This window comes from Schistocerca piceifrons, unplaced genomic scaffold, assembly GCF_021461385.2.
Source record: "Schistocerca piceifrons isolate TAMUIC-IGC-003096 unplaced genomic scaffold, iqSchPice1.1 HiC_scaffold_872, whole genome shotgun sequence".
Lineage (NCBI taxonomy): Eukaryota > Metazoa > Arthropoda > Insecta > Orthoptera > Acrididae > Schistocerca > Schistocerca piceifrons.
In genome coordinates, this window is record NW_025729138.1 from 31,478 (window position 1) to 48,321 (window position 16,844).

The following is a 16,844-nucleotide window of genomic DNA, read 5'->3' on the forward strand; positions in this document are numbered from 1 at the left end:
ACTGCAGCCTTGGCAGCAGCGTCAGCAGCTGAATTTCCTGGAAGACCAATATGGCCAGGAAACCATTAAAACACCACACTGGCTCCACATGAAGAGTGAGCAAGTGACAGTTTTCCTGGACCCGCTGCACTAAGGGTAGGGAGGTGTACAGCGCACATAGACTTTAAAGGGCACAGAGTGAGTGTGAGCGGAGAAATGAAAAGACTGTGTCACCGGATGTACTCTGTGGCATGATACAAGGCCAAGAGCTGAGCTGTAAATACTGAGCAGTGTGCCGGAAGCCGATATCGAAAGACACGGGTGCCAATGATTAAGGCACACCCGACCCCAAAGTCAGCCTGAGAGCTATCAGTGTATACAAAGGTACTATCGTGAAATTCCATGCGAATGTTTTGACACTGAAGGCGATAGGTCGAGGCTGGAGTAGTGTCTTTAGGAAGCAAATGAAGGTCAAGGTTAACGTGAGCCGCCCCAATGCGGGAAGTTACAGGTAGTGTGAAGTTAAGTCGCTGTATCAAGTGCTAATGGACTCCAGGAGGTAACAGAGAAGAGGGACATGCCCCATACTGACAAACAAAGGAATCAACAAAGAACGGGGCATAGGATGGGTGGCCACACATCGTAAAAAAATGGCATGAATACCTGCTGAGGAGAAAGTCACAGCAGTAGGACAGTGGTAGTTCAGCAGCTTCAGCATAAAGACTCTCAACCGGGATCGTGTAAAAGTTGCCCGTGGCCAATCAGATGCCACGATGGTGGATAGTGTTGAGATGGCGTAAGAGAGGTGGGTGTGCAGATGCATAAACAAAGCACCCAGAGTCGAGTTTCGAACGGACAAGGGACTGTTGCAAACGGAGGAGGGTGGTTCAATCGGCACCCCAGGAAATACCTTTGAGGACACACAGGACATTGAGGAACTGTGTAAAGCAGGCTGACAAGTAAGACATGTGGGAGGACCAAGAGTGTTTCCTATCGTGCACGAGCCCCAAGAATTTCGTAGTTTCACCGAACGGAAGGGCAACAGGCCTAAGATGTAAAGATGGTGGGAGAAACCACTTGCGTCACTATAAATTCATACAGACGGTTTTGTCAGTGGAAAAGCGAAAGCCATTGTCGATGCTCCAGGAGCAAAGACAATCAAGGCATCGCTGAAGACGCTGCTCAGTGAGACAGGACCGTGAAGAACTGCAATAGATGGCAAAATCATCAACAAAAAGGGAGCCAAAGATGCCCAGCAGGAGACAAGCCACTATAGGGTTAATGGTATTAGCAAAAAGGACGACACTCAAGAAAGAAACCCGAGGCACATCGTTTTCAGGGATAAAGGTGTCTGACAAGCAGAACCCACACACACCTTGAAAACTCAATCTTTTAAAAATTCCTGAAGGAAACATGGGAGGCAGCCACAGAACCACCACGTGTAAAGAGTACACAGGATACTACTTCTCCAGCAGGTATCGTAGGCCTTCTCCAAATCGAAAAACACGGCCACAGTCTGGGATTTCCGCAGAAAACCATTCATGACATGGGTGGACAAAGTAACGAAATGATCAACTGCAGAATGCCATGCTCTAAATCCACACTGTGCATTCGGGCGAGACTCTAGCCACCATACCAGCTGGGCATGAATCATACAGTCCATCACCTTGTAAATGCAGCTGGTAAAAGAGAAGGGGAGGTATCTAGAAGGAAGGTTTTTGTCCTTACTGGGCTTAGGTATGGGTATGACGGTGGCTTCACGTCAGTGCCCAGCAAATGTGCCCTCTCCCCAGATGTGGTTGTGCAAGAGAAAGGTGCTGCAACATATGAATGTGGATGGTGTCTGGCCCTGGGGCAGAGGATCAGGATGAATTGAGAGCATGATCTAGCTCCCTCATAGTGAAGGCAGGGTGATACTGAGAAGAGCTCAAAACTTCGAAAAATGGTGGTCCAAGGTGTTGGAGATAGCAACATGGTCCATAATAATATCGTCTGCTACTGTCAGGCTGGAAATCGGGGAATGGATCTTGTAACTAGAGAGTCATCGTAGGTTGGCCCACACGACAGATGAAGAGGTGGAACTGTTAAAAGAATTAGTGAATGAAATCCAGCTAGCTCTTTTGCTATCCTGAAGAACACAACGATACTTTTGACACGTGTTTATAATGAATGCAGTTTGCCATTGTAGGATGACGATTAAAAACGCGGAGAGCACATCTCCGTGTGCAAATTGCGTGATGGCATGCCTCAGTCCACCAAGGGACTGGGACATGACATGGTACAGAGGAAGTGCAAGGAATGAAATGCTCTGCAGGTGTAAGGATAATGTTTCAGAGATATTCCACTTGGTCATCACAACTGGGGATATCTTGTTCTTCAAAGGTCGTCAGGGATGAGTAAAGCTGCCAGTCAGCGTCAGTAAGCTGCCATTTGGGTGTGCATGTGGATGGGGCAGGAGTCAGCAAACGGATAGCACATGGGAAATGGTCGCTCAAGACGATGGGCATGCTGGGCAGTGCAAAAGGATAGGTCCAAATGGGAATAAGTGTGCGAGGAGTTGGAAAGGAAAGTGGGTGCTCTAGTGTTAAGGCAGAAGAGGTTAAGTTCATTAAGAAGGTCAACTAAGAGGGCACCTCTCTGACAGGTCCAGGGAGAACCCCAAAGGGGATGATGCGCATTAAAGTCACCAAGTAGCAAAAATGAGGGAGGTAGCTGCCCAATAAATGGTACAGAGGGAAAAAGTCAACTGTGGAAGGAAAAGGCAAACTGTAACAGCTTGAAGATGGGTAATCAGACAGATGGGTTTACTACGAATGTCATCCTGTATGAGTAGCATGGTGCCCCCATGAGATGGAATGCCGACCTCAGGGGGAAGGTCAAAATGAAGCAGTAAGTAATGTGAAAGCTCAAAGCGGTTGTGAGGGCGCAATTTCGTTTCCTGACGGCAGAGTACACTGGGATGCTGTGATGCTAAAAGCAGTCATAAATCCTCTTTTTAGGACTGAAGGTTGTGAATGTTCCATTCGAGGACAGTCATGATGAGGAAGAGATGTAGGGATGTCAACTCGGCAGCTGCCGAGTGATGGCCGGTGTAAAGTCGCTACTACAGGGTACAGAAGCAGGGTCCACAGAGGCATCGGCTTGCTTGTGCGGTTGGTCCGTGGAGTTCAACACTGAAAAATTGTTGGTGGTGCACCGGTTATACAGAGGCCGGCCGGGCTAAGGTACCATAGGGCGACACCATCTAAGAGGATCTTTGAGTTGGCAAAGGAGAAGAGCGTTTGTCTTCGGTGGACTTCTTCGAGCCTTTACGGTTAGAAGCAGACTCGGGTGTTGTTTGGATGGAGGAACGGAGGAAGTCTACATGGGAGTACTACTCCTGTCATTTCCAGCCCATCAGTTGTGTGGCTGGTGGCTTCGCCTCGAGGTGAGGAGTTTGACAGTTTGTTGAACAGCTGGACAGGGGGGATTTCACAACCTCAGAGCTGAATTTGAATCCGCATGTCTGCGTGGCCTTCATGGTGCAAGGGGTAACAAGAACATAACAATAGATGCCAGATGGGAGAACACAGGGTTTGCGACTAGCCAGTAGCTTGCGAGTTACTGGGTAAGGCACTTTTTCCTTTATCCGGATCTCTTGCACATACCGCTCATCAAGATAGATGGGACAATCCCAAGTGGAGGCGGCATGGCCACCATTGCAGTTGATACAGAGGGAGGAGGAGGCGGACAATTGCCCTCAAATGCATCCCTACCACAGGTTTCACATTTGGCTGGGTGTCGCCAAGACATTCTAGTGTGGTTGAAATGATGACACCGGCAGCAGTGCATCGGGTTCATAATGTACGCCCGGACTGTGATAATTTCATAGCCTGCTTTGATTTTGGATGGCAGCACCACTCTATCAAAGGTGAGGAAAAGAATGTAGGTAGGCACTAAGGAGGAATTTACCTTTTTCATTACATGATGGATGGCAATGACACCCTGTTCAGAGAGGTAAGATTGGATTTCAGCCTCTGTTAGACTGTCAAGCAGCCTAGTGTAAATTACAGCATGGGAAGAATTAAGCCTGGTGTAAATTACACCACGGGAAGAAATCCCAGTTCTATGGGCCTTGACACGAACAGGGTAGCAGTGGAGAAGTGAGGCAGCAAGCAGTTGTTGTGCTTCAGAATCAGACGCAGTCTCCAAAAGCAAAGTGCCAATCTGTAAACAAGAGCAGTAATTCATAGGGCTGGCAATTGCATCAACACCTTTCTGAATAATAAACAGATTGACCGTGGCGAAGGACTGATTGTCTTCAGTATATGAGACCGTGAGGAACTGCGGTGCAGTGGGAAGGGTCTTGCAAAGATTAGCCTCATTGTGTTCACGTTTTGTAGGCATTGATTGGGAAGATGAGGGACTCGTTGCAAGAAAATTCCCCATGATTGCCAGCATCTCATATGCCGCGCTCCTTCCAACTTTGGGCTCTCTTCACAAGGGGGTGCACCCGCCTGAGGTGATTGTTCACACCTCCCAAACACCTGACAGAGGGACCAATTGGCAATTTGAGAAGGTTGCAGGTCAGGCAATCGCCCCTTCCCGGGCCTGACCTGTACCACGGGATATGTGCAAATCCTACCTGTCGACCTGGGGCCGGAATTTACGTGTTACCCAGTTACCTGTTACGCGTCAGACGCGTGGGCTGGCCTTCAGGAGCGCACAGGGAGGAAGGAGGTGGAAAAAAAAACCTCAAATGCCGAAGTGGAGGAATGAGAGGAGAAGGGAAACAAAGAAAGGAAAAGACAATTAAAAACAAAGGTGAGGCTGTTCTTACATCAGCGACAGACATTCCCAATAACATCCCAGACATGTTCCCCAAGGGAGGGGAAAAAGAATAGCAAGAGGATAGCCATGCAGCAAGGAAGGGAAAAAATGCTTCAAAGGCTGGGGCCCCGTGGTAGCCAAGCATGAACCCGCCAAAGAAAAGCTTTTGAAATGTGGTGCTACAGAAGAATGCTGAAGGTTAGATGGGTATATCACAGGTACTGAATATAATTGGGTAGAAGAGAAATATATGGTACAACCTGACTAGAAGGGATCAGTTTGTAGGACATATTCTGAGGCATCAAGGGATGACCAATTTAGTATTGGAGGGAAGGGTGGAGGATAAAAATTGTAGAGCGAGACCAAAAGATGAATACACTTAGCAGATTCAGAACGATGTAGGTTGCAGTAGTTACTCAGTGATGATGTGGCTCACACAGGATAGAGTAGTAAGGAGAGCTGCATCAAACAAGTCTTTGGACTTAAGACCACCACTGCAACAACAGTTTGACAGAAATGAAAACATCTCCACAAATGTGAGGGCAACTAGATTTGACAGGACATACAACTTCTTTAGTAAGAAAAATGTCTCGACATACAACTTCTTTAGTAAGAAAAATGTCTCAGAGAAGCCCAAGAAAGAAAGTGCAACCACTGGAGTGCATAATTATAAACCCAAAAAGCAGCAAAGTGCGGTTTCATCCACTGAAAATACATGTCCCAATCTTCGTTGGTGTCATTAAACAGTGGAAATGCAAGAGAGCAGGACTTCGCCTGGGAAGCAACCACTGTCTGAACAGGCTCCTGCTTGGCAAGGAGACGGTGGCCAACCGGCCGATGGTGTTGACGATGAATCGATGAAAAACAACAACAGTGAAACGTGAACAACAAGGAAACACGACAGGACGACAAGTCTGGAGTGGGAACCAAATCGGGAACCTCAGACATATCAATATCAAGAGCCGAACAATGCTGCGTATAATGAACAAATGAGAGCGCAATTGGAAAATGATTGTGGTCTGTCCTTCCATTTAACAAAGTTCAAACTAAAATCGGAGGAGTATGATTATGAAATTGAATATAAAAAGGGCAAGGACAACTGTGTAGCAAGTGCATTGTCAAGGATACGGGAAATATAGTCTGCTGATACTGAAAGTGGGGCAAATAAAATCGAGGAAGGGCTGACAGTCAAGAAAGATGAACAGCAGGATATAACTGATGATGAAAAGGCGGAAGTTTTGCAGGAATTCGATGACACACCCACAGGTGTGTCCTCAAGAGATCGTGAAGACTTAAGATCACATTAGAAAATACTAAATGCGGTCCATTATGAGTAAGGATATTGAGGACTATATCAGAAAATGTATTAGTTGCAAAAAAAAAAAAAATCTAGGTAATGCAAAATAAGATGAAAATGCCATTGGTTACACCACCAACATCAGAAGGGATGTTTAACAGGTGTGTTATTGATATTGTTGGCCTCCTGATGGTAATAGAAATAATACACATGTACTAACATTCCAGGATGCTCTAACAAATTTCAATTGTAGCAGATTCGACAGAAAAGCAGGACCCAGATACAGTGGCTTGTGTCCTGGTGGAAAGAATCATTCTAAGATTTAGGATACCCTCAGCAACATTCAGTGACAATGGTTATAATTATTAGAGAGACACACACTAAAGACAGTGTGCCGACTGTTAAGGATTGATAGGATACAGACCACCTTTTATCGTCAACAGTCGAATGGAGTATTGAAAAGATCGCACCGAACTATAACAGAATTTCTGAGACACTACATCAATAGGGCAAAATCAAATTGGCATGTATGGCTTTTATTCGCAGTGTTTGTGTGCAATACTACACGCCACAGCGCCACCATTATACACCACATGATTTATTTTTCAGTAGAGCATGTAATATACCAGGTATATTGAAAAGATCCAGCCGGGACCATGCAAAAATGAGTAACAACCAACTGTTGTGGAAAGAGAGAACCTGTGTTCACAAAATTTCTACGTAAAAGTTTGTTTTAAAGTCCATGTATGAACACGAAACATGTGAAGCTGGGGTGTAGCAATATGTGAGGGAAATTTCCAAGGACAGTCAATGGATTGACAATAACAGCCAACCAGTTGCAAAATACAGGTTTATTAAACCTTGACATGGTTTTGACAATTTTAAAACTGTCTTCTTCAGAAGCTATTGCACCTATTAACAAATATTATTACATTGTATGTGGAACAGACATGGTATTATTACAATAAGCAAAATCACAGGAAATTTTAACAAATAATTTTAGTGAAGCATACTCGCATAGAATCAAATATTATCTATACCCGATGAGGAAGAAATTGACTGTCTAGTACCCATGCGTGTCATCCACTTAATCACCATTTAAAATACACAACTGAAAAGTAGTAGCTATCTACTACTGGGCTTTGTCAGAAAACTATTTAAAATAGTACACATTTGACAGTGGATCCAACAACATGTAGCGACCAGTAGCACGCGCACGCGTTCTGGAAAAACTGCAAACATTAAAGGATAAATGCAACTTGGGGAAGAGAAGGGGAAGGGGGCGGTTAGATCATCACTTGTGAAGCACAATGCAAAGGAAGTGATAGTACTGAACAAATACTCTTGATGGGAGGCTGTTATAAAATACCCAGTAAAGTAACGAGTAAATGAAGCCTCACTAAGCAGTGTATGTATGCCTAGATATCATGATTTTATAGGTATGATGAAACACACTAAAAATAAAAAAAGGTGGGAGGAGGGATGGGTCTAAGGTGGCTCATTATTAACATGTTGAACTGCAACTTAACTGTATTTGACTACATGTGACTATGCTTCACTAAAATTATCTGTAAACATTTCCTGCAATTTTGTCTACTGCAGTGATATCTCTGTTCCACACATGATGTCATAACGTTTTTAATAGGTACAATAAGCTTCTAAAGAAGATATTTTTAAAATTGTCAAAACCACGGTCAAGGTCTACTAAACCTATATTTTTCTACTGGTTGCCCAATATTTCCAATCCATTGAAGCTCTTGCGCACATAGTTGCTGAAGGCAGCCATATTTAAAATCTTAAAACTCCCAAAGACTGTATTAAGAAGTTTGTGAAATTAAATGACAATATTTGGACTCCACTGATTCAGGACAATGGTTACTTGTTGCTCCAAAAGAGAAAGGCTTGACAATTTTGTGTAATGACGAAAAGCCAATAGACGTAATGGTTTAAGGTATAGGGAAACTAACATTTTATGGAAAATGTAAAGGGTATGGAACACAGGTGTTCATGCATTCCAAACAAATAATAAGAATTACTGTGACCAGTGAAGACACAGTGCCAGCTTTAAACATTGAGACTGATTGCTATATTGTAAATAAGGAAAAGAGGAACATTTCTGAATTAAGGTTAAACATGTTGGTGGAACAGGTAATGCAAAATTTAGATGACCCTAAAGTAGGAGGTCATAAAATAGCAGAAACAGAAGACAAAATAGCTTGCCAAGAGCAGCATAGTCTCTCAGAAATACCCTAGTATCATTATTCGTTCTGGTCTTACCTAGGAGTTGTAATACTTGCCATTGCATTTATATGCTCTTTATGCAGATACTGTGTTATATATATTGTTTTAAATACATGTGGAAAGGCATGTGGTAGTGTGTGTGTGTGTGTGTGTGTGTGTGTGTGTGTGTGTGTGTAGACAACCATAGTAAATGCATGTAAAGGGTCCGAGATGCACGAATTCACAGTAGACAGGCTCTTCCATCAAGCAGAGGAAATCGTAAAGAGTGAGATGAAACATCCATTACATTTGAATACAATGAGGAAAGAGCCTCGTTACCTATTCCTGCTCCATAAAGAGATCAAACATAATGCAAAACTCCCTCAGCACATAAGAAATTACAATTACGAATTACATAATGAAAATTAAAGCAAGAATCATGTAATTATGTGTGTTCTTGTCCAGATGTATTTCTGTAATGATGATATGTAATGTTCTGTACTGATATGTTTATATACATGTTATGTAAAGAAAAATGAACAAATAAATATTGATTATGAAAAGAAAGAAAGAAAGAAAGAAAAACGAAAAAAAGAAGAAGAGAAAAGAAAAGTGAGTGTGTGTGTGTGTGTGTGTGTGTGTGTGTGTGTGTCAGTGAGAGAATATTTTTTTCTTGTTGTGTATATTTTGGATCTGTAGTGTGAAAATCGAAAGTTATGTAACCAATGATTTAAACCGATGTTTTTATGTATCTGTAAACTGAACGAATGGTTCACATTTATGCTTCTGTCTGTACCTATCTATGTGTAAAGAGGTGCAGTGAAAAATGAAACGATGTTATCTACTGATGTTTAGATGTGTGCAAAAGTGAGTTGAAAAGTGAACTTTACAAAGTGAGAAATGTAAAAACGGGTAAAATGATTAACCAAGAATGTATGCAACATCATTTATAGAGCTAGGATGCTTTTACCACAACAGAAGTCAGATTACAAATTTGTTGCCAAGTGACTTGTCAACAAATTTTTCCTATGGGAGGAGATGTCCCATATTGACAATGTAATGATTTGTACGTTATTAAGCTTAAGGCTGCTGGAAGCCAGCAAGGGCACTCCAAGATAGGAAATCTGAGACAATTCAGAATGCAGGCAAAAGTGGCAGCATTTAGGTTACCGGAGGTCAACGGTAATGTTGTTGCTGGCCGAAAGAGGAAGGGGGTGTCATTTAGCTTTCAACTTAAGCTGTTGCAACCAAACATTATTTTCGTTAATGTAAAGTCCAGACATATCTCTACCTACCAAATTATGGGAACAGGAGGAATCTAAATATGTTTGGTCAGAGGCACCCGGGAGATGCAGAGCTTCTAGTGAGATTGGCTGATGCCTGTTAAGTGCCAGTGGATTGTTGGTCCGACTTTAGGAAAGGTGAAATAGTGCAACGCCACAATCCTTTGAAGTCCTACATTTTTGTATTGAGACAGAATCCTCAATCAGATCATTAGGGCACCAACTCTGCATCGCTCATTGTCAGCCTCAGTAAGCACTGATAAGTCTGCTTTTGGAGTGCTGCTCTCTTCACTGCTTCTGTTAAAGCTCACCCCACATGCTGAGGCACTCTGTTGTGCAATCAGCTGCACCCTTTGCCTTTTCTAATGTTCAGAGTTAATCTTCAGTCGAGTAATTAGTCTGATTGCAAATAAACAATGTTAATCAGACCCACCAAGCATCCTCAGATCTCTTGCTGCAAGCATCCTATGGAATCTTAAAACCCGCACCTCTCACAGGTACCTTGTGACAGTGCCTCACACTGTTGCAAACAATCAACCTGCCTTCACTGGAAGTTTGTCTTTCTGCATTTTCTACTAACTGCTCAGAAATTGCAGACTGACTTGTAACCCCCCGTCTTTCCTCTATCCTGTGTTAGGACATGACACTTTACACAAATAAAGCAAAGTGGATTGTTATTCAGTGTGTAGGTACACTAATGGGTGGGATAGCAATGACTCAAATCTGACGAGTGGATACAACATGCCCTGTACTTTGAATTCTAGTATGTTTTGTTCTGCTGTGTGCTACATTATACAGTCAGTTGTACTATCTGAACAAGCTGCAAAGGAGAAAGCTACTAAATAAGCTACCAGCATTTTTTGTAAAATATATTATTAGGCATGCACACTTTATGCAGCAGTAACACCGAGTAATTCAGACACGTTACGATAGTTCAAACTGCTATGTTTTTTTCGTTAACTCGCAGCTCCTCTTTTGATTATATGTCTTGTGCTGCAGTCTCAGTATATCACACTCTGCATCAGCATTAATATGCAGAAACAAGCACAATACACAATTTCCCCAAACAGGAATTTTAGTGTGGACTGCATTTTATGACAAAAATCGCAAAATTTTAATGCAATCTGAGACTAGAAGCTGCTAACTGAACCAACTGAACAGTCCACTTTCGTAGGATTAAATTGGTAACAGACATTTCATACTTTTTGCATAATATCCATGCAGTGCTTACTATCAGATACTTTATTAACTCTAAATCAACATTAGTTTTCATTCTGTGCAACAAGCAATGACACTAGATACTTCCAGTTACTTTGATATAGAAAGACTAAGGACAGCAGCAGAGGTAAGAGCTTCTACCAACACCACTCAATATCCAATCACATACATTAGGTTTTGTTCATTATTACATACCTTTTGGTATTGAGCATGACCAAATCTGCCATCCAGTTGTTCTTATCTTCAACAGACTTTGCAACAAGAGTAACACTGGGCTGAACTCTTGGTGCAATGTCAAATGCATTCTTCAGCTCTGTTTCAAACAAACAAACATCCACAATATACAAAACAAAACAACAATGTTAATCACACATTTAAGATTCTCCCCCCCCCCCTCTCTCTCTCTCTCTCTCTCTCTCTCTCTCTCTCTCTCTCTCTCTCTCTCTCTCTCCTGTGTGTGTGTGTGTGTGTGTGTGTGTGTGTGTGTGTGTGTGTCCACATACACAATTTATGAGCTGTGGAGATTACAAAACAAATTTTGTGACAGTGCAGGAAACTTCACCATCTGAAATACAAATATCTGAAATTATTGAAATGAAAGCATTTACCAGATACTTACGACGATAAACAATTTCACGCTTTCATACACAATTCAAAATTTAGAAATGAAAATGAACAGGTACAATGGCTGCATAAATTAAAAATTTCAATTACAAGACACACATTTGACTCAATCATGAACTGAAAAATCTGAGACCTTTGCTGACAAAACAACAAAACTGAATAAAATGAAATTTTGATTATGCTGGTGGTGGGAGGTGAAGAGGAGACTGGGGTAGGGAGCATGTGGGGACAGTAAAGTGCTGTTAGTGGGAGTGTTCAGGGACAAGGTGGGGAGAGCATAGGGCAACTAGCATAGGGCTAGCAGGAGGTAAAACGATCTATGGGTGGTTGGGTGGGTGGGGGGGGGAATAAGGAGGGAGGTAGAAAGACTGTGGATGCACTTGTGGAATGAAAGCTGTGGAGTCAGAACATAGAAGGGGATAGGTGAGTGAAGGACTATGACTAATGAAGGTTGAGGCCAGGAGAGTTATGAGAATGTAGGATATATTGCAAGGAGAGTTCCCAGCTGCACAATTCAGAAAATCTGATGTTGGTAGAAAGAATTCAGATGGCACAACTTGTGGAGCAGTCATTAAAATGAAGAACGCTCTGTTGGACAGTGTGCTCAGCAATCAGGTGGCGCAACAAAATAACTGAGTACTTTGAGTGCTCTGGTATTGTTCTGAACTGCAAGGATTACCTGGTCGAAGGACTCTGCCAGCTGTCAGATTAGTCCACCTACAAAGCCTGCCACAGCGACCTTATTATAGAAATCCAGCAGAATCTAACCCTACAACCTCCTTCCTAGCCACCATGACCAACTACATCTTCACTGACAATTACTTCTCCTTTGAAGGCATCACCTACAAACAAAACTGGGGTATGGCAAAAAGTACCCAAATGGAACCATCCAATGCCATCCCACTCATGGGCCATCTAGAGGGCTCCTCCCTCATCATCCATAATCCCAAATCTCTCACTCTGTTCTGATCATTAATGACATCATCATGAATTGAATTGAGGGTGAGAACACTTTATTCACATTCCTCTAGAACCTCAACAGCATCTCCCCCATTCACTTCCCTTCACCTCCTCCTCCTCCTCTACCTAACATACCACCTTCCTCAATTCTGACCTCAGCCTCAAAGATGGCTACATAAGTACCTCCGCCCATATCAAATCTACTAACCACCAGCAATACCTCCACTTCGACAGCTACCATTGATTCCATACCAAAAGTCCCTTCCATAGAGCCCAACCACCCATGACCATCGCATGTGTAGTGATGAGCAGCCCCTCTTGAATGATACCCCAGGTCTCGCCAAGGCCCTCCCAACCTCCAGTGTCTACTGATCCAGTCACACACCACCTCCCAAAATCCCACAGTCCAAATACAGAGAAGCACACCCCTCATAAGCTGGTACCACCCAGGACTGTATCAACTGAATCACATTCTCTGCCAGGCAGTATCCTTGTCCATCCCTTTGCCTCGTAGTTCATATCCCTGTAACAGACATAGATCCATGGCCTGTCCTACTTGTTTTCCCACCACCACCTACTCCGGTCTGGTCACAAGCAGCAACTATCCCATCAAAGGCAGGGCTACCTGTGAAACCAGTCATGCGATCCCCAAGCTAGGCTACAACTGTGCTTCATCCTACATGGATACGGCAACCAACAAGCTATCTGTCGCATGAATGTGACCAAGCAACAGCTGGACCATCCAGCCTCTTAGCATGCTGCCGAACACAGCATTCTTCATTTTAACGACTGCTTCATAGCATGTGCCACCTGTCTCCTTCCTACCATCTCCAGCTTTTCTGAATTCTGCAGTTGGGAACTCTACCTGTAATACAGCCTACGGTCTCATAACCCTCCCTGTCTCAATCTTCATTAGTCATTCACTGTCCTTCACCCACCTATCCCCTTCCCTGTTCCGACTCCACAGCCTTCTATTCCACTAGTGCACCCACAGAATTTTACCCTCCCCCTCCCCCTATACCCCACCCACTCTGTCTAACTTCCTAACTGCACCTAGCTACCCTATTCTCTCTCCACCTTGTCCCTGTATGCTTCCACAAACAGCACTTTACTAGCCCTTCCCCACCTCAGCCTCCTCCTTACCACCCCCCCCCCTCCCACCACCACCACCACCACCCCCCCCCCCCTCGCAGTCCGGACCTGGCACCCTAAAGCCAGTGGTCGCATGCGTGTGTGTGTGTGTGTGTGTGTGTGTGTGTGTGTGTGTGTGGGGGGGGGGGGGGGTCTATTTTGGAAGAAGGCGTTCTGGCTGAAAGCTTGTGTTTTTAGCAGTCTCTTGTTGCGCCTGTCTGTGACTCAACATCTCCGCTAATGATGAGTACCAATCTATCACTTTATGAAACTTCATTACATAACTCTGTCATCTACAAAATGGCCGAACTTATCATAACAAATGGAAATTGAATACAACCTAATGCTCATAATGGACGGTGCTTACAGAAAGATGAAACTGAGGTGTTAATGTAAACAAAGCTTTGTAACCTCTAGAGTACATAGATTAAGAAAAAACACAAAAACTGCAATAACTTAAGAAACTGACATGAAAGTTAAGTCTATCAAACTGCTACATATGAATGTATGAAGCTGCAGACTGCTAGTGTTTTTTATATGTGGCACATAACAAGCTTGCGAATGGGTTGGCAGTTTCAGCTCCCTCCCTCATCCCTCACCCGCACCCGCGCGCGCGCGCACACGCGCGCACACACACACACACACACACACACACACACACACACACACACACACACACACACACACACACACATTCATCATAGATAAGTCTTTACCAAGGACAAGCATAAGGCTATGCAAATATAAAATAAGAATTTCCTGCCCTTGCTCAAGTTACTGGAGAAATGACATATTTGAGTATTGTGAATAGAGGAATTCATAACACATGGCACCCAGTTATATAAGTACCATTCAAGGCAGAAGGAAGTAAGTGCAGCGACCACAACAACTTTTAATTAACGACTGATCTTTTCTTGGATAACTCCATTACCTCATAAGGTATCCACAAACATTTTAATTTGACAAGGACCCAAACACTTTATCAATCATCAAACTGTGACAGGAAGACCATGCACCACACTGCACTGCGCCGCACCACCACCACCACCACCACCACCACCACCACTCGTACACTGAACAAGCCTCCTGGACTTGCTCAGTTGAGGAATTACTATGTGATACATTCAAAGTGTCTGATGACGATCTGATAAGCTAAAAGCGTTAATGGTACCATTTGTGTGGTCTCATAATACACAAGCATTCAATAATGCCACCCATGTTACAGCATACCAGTTTCCGTCTCTGTGGAGCATATGTGGCACACTGGAAAAGGGTAAAAACAGACCACAACAGTGACAGCACTGGATTCCGAATATTACGAGACCATATGTCAGGTGTGTGGCACAATGTACCGTATTGTGATACGTGTTACACCACAGGCCCGGGGTACAGTCTCTTAGTGCTTTTCGTAGTGCTACAGCCTATATGATTAGACACTGGAACCTATCCTGTGCCATTTGGTTATAACTGTCCACAGTCAAATGCCTGAAGATGGAGGCTTGACCTTTCAAAACTGGTAAATAAATATTTAATTGTAGAGGTGAATTTATTAAGAGAAGACTAGTGGTGCTTACCAGCCCCACACATTCACCTTCTTGCAATAACTTGTGGCTTCCAAAGAAGAAAATTAATTTCCTGCCCAACAGAGCTTATGGGACTTTCTGAAACAACTCAGCAGATTCACTCCTCTTATTCTGTTGTTTGCAAAGATAGTGACAGATTGTGGTTTCAGACTAAATATCAATGAACTACATTAAAAGACAATGGATTGAGAGTTTACTAAAACGTTACTTTGAGATGTCCACATGTTTCTGGTCAAAACAGCCATCGTGACGCCCATAGTGCGGAGTAATGTAATTTTTAGTATTTTGAGCAGAAGTGCAAGTGGTGTCTAGTGGGATGTCTTCATTTTTAGCTACATCATAAAAATGATGAATTGGTGATGTTTAACAACTCAAAAGCCTTTTTACAGTTTATCAAATTTAATGACCCCCATTTCATGTGCAGAGTGAGATACCCTTCAACTGACTTCAACCTGCACCAAAATCATTTACTGAAATGTGAATGGTTGCTCACACACACACACACACACACACACACGCGCGCATGCGCACACAAAATTTACATCTGATTGTAAATCAGAACATGTGTTACAACTAGAAGTAAACTTATATTTCTGGTAATAAAACACTCTCCTGTGGTGGTATACATATTTAAAAATATAATTTAGGATGGAATAATACTGTAATTTAGACTACTACAGATTCAAGTTATATACAGATGTTCGATACAGACACAAAATAATGCACATGGTGTGTACTTTAACATTTGTGTACTTTATACAATAATGCGTAATTTTTCTCTTCAGAAACCATCATCACTTAGACACTCGTTGCCTTAGTATTTTGAACCAATAATGACAAGTACAAGTTTCTCAGTTTTCCACCAATCATCCACCTAATGCCTTTCTTCACTTCATACAGTCCTGTGAACTACTATTTCTCAATCTCTTTCTTACACCAGTTAAACTTCGAAGTGGTAGTACAAGTAAGAATTCCTTGAATTTTTCTGAACTTGCTTGAAAATTGATATATTAACTCCTGAATAGAAAAAATTATAGATTTTTCTGGGTCTGACTGAAATAGCCACTTTTGCAGTACTGTCCTTCAAAATCGCAATAAAATCATGTCACTTATTATTCTTACCTTCAGTATCCTCTCGATCAACAATTTCCACTTTACGGATAAAGAAGCGTTCCTTGAGGCGAAACTCGCCTCCGACAGGACCCGTAACAGATACAGATGTGCGTTTACTGTTGGGCTTGCACAGTACCATCAAGCCATCAAAGAGAAAAACACGCCTTTCAGTCAGTCTTCGACCACTACCAACTTTTCCCAACACATCCTCTGTAAGAGAAGAGAGAAGAAAAAGTAAGCACGGGCAAATAACACTGTCAATCTGATTTGCCTTACAAGGTTAAATGTTGTCGCAATAACCATGTTACAATGTTTTCTACAGAGCTCTGTGCTGTAAATGAAATGACAAAACTTCTAAGAACTAAAACATACTTGAAAACTATGTTTACAAATAACATAAAATGACTTTCATAAAGACCTCCAAATCAGTATGATTTGCAACTAAGACAAAAGACAGTTGGAATTTAATATTACATCACAAGCACTGGTGACAGAGCACTGTTCTGTCAGATGTGAACACGAAAACCAAGTATGTCCTGTGAAGAAATCATCCAAACATCCACCTGACAGCTATAAGCGACAGTTTCTTTCCTTCCCATTTCCACCACGAGGTGGAAGGAACATAGA

General features: G+C 42.7%; 1 protein-coding gene across 1 annotated transcript in view; it reads right to left on the reverse strand.

Annotated features, from left to right (window-relative positions):
• The window catches only part of LOC124771039 (protein son of sevenless-like), a gene marked incomplete at both ends in the record, with an annotated part of 46,368 nt that extends 29,941 nt beyond the window's left edge, over positions 1 to 16,427 (reverse strand). Inside the window, 2 exons of the mRNA XM_047249275.1 lie at positions 11,002 to 11,119; positions 16,227 to 16,427. Coding sequence (XP_047105231.1) covers positions 11,002 to 11,119; positions 16,227 to 16,427 — 319 coding nt within the window. The remainder of the gene's footprint in view (positions 1 to 11,001; positions 11,120 to 16,226) is intronic.
• Positions 16,428 to 16,844: the final 417 nt, after the last annotated feature.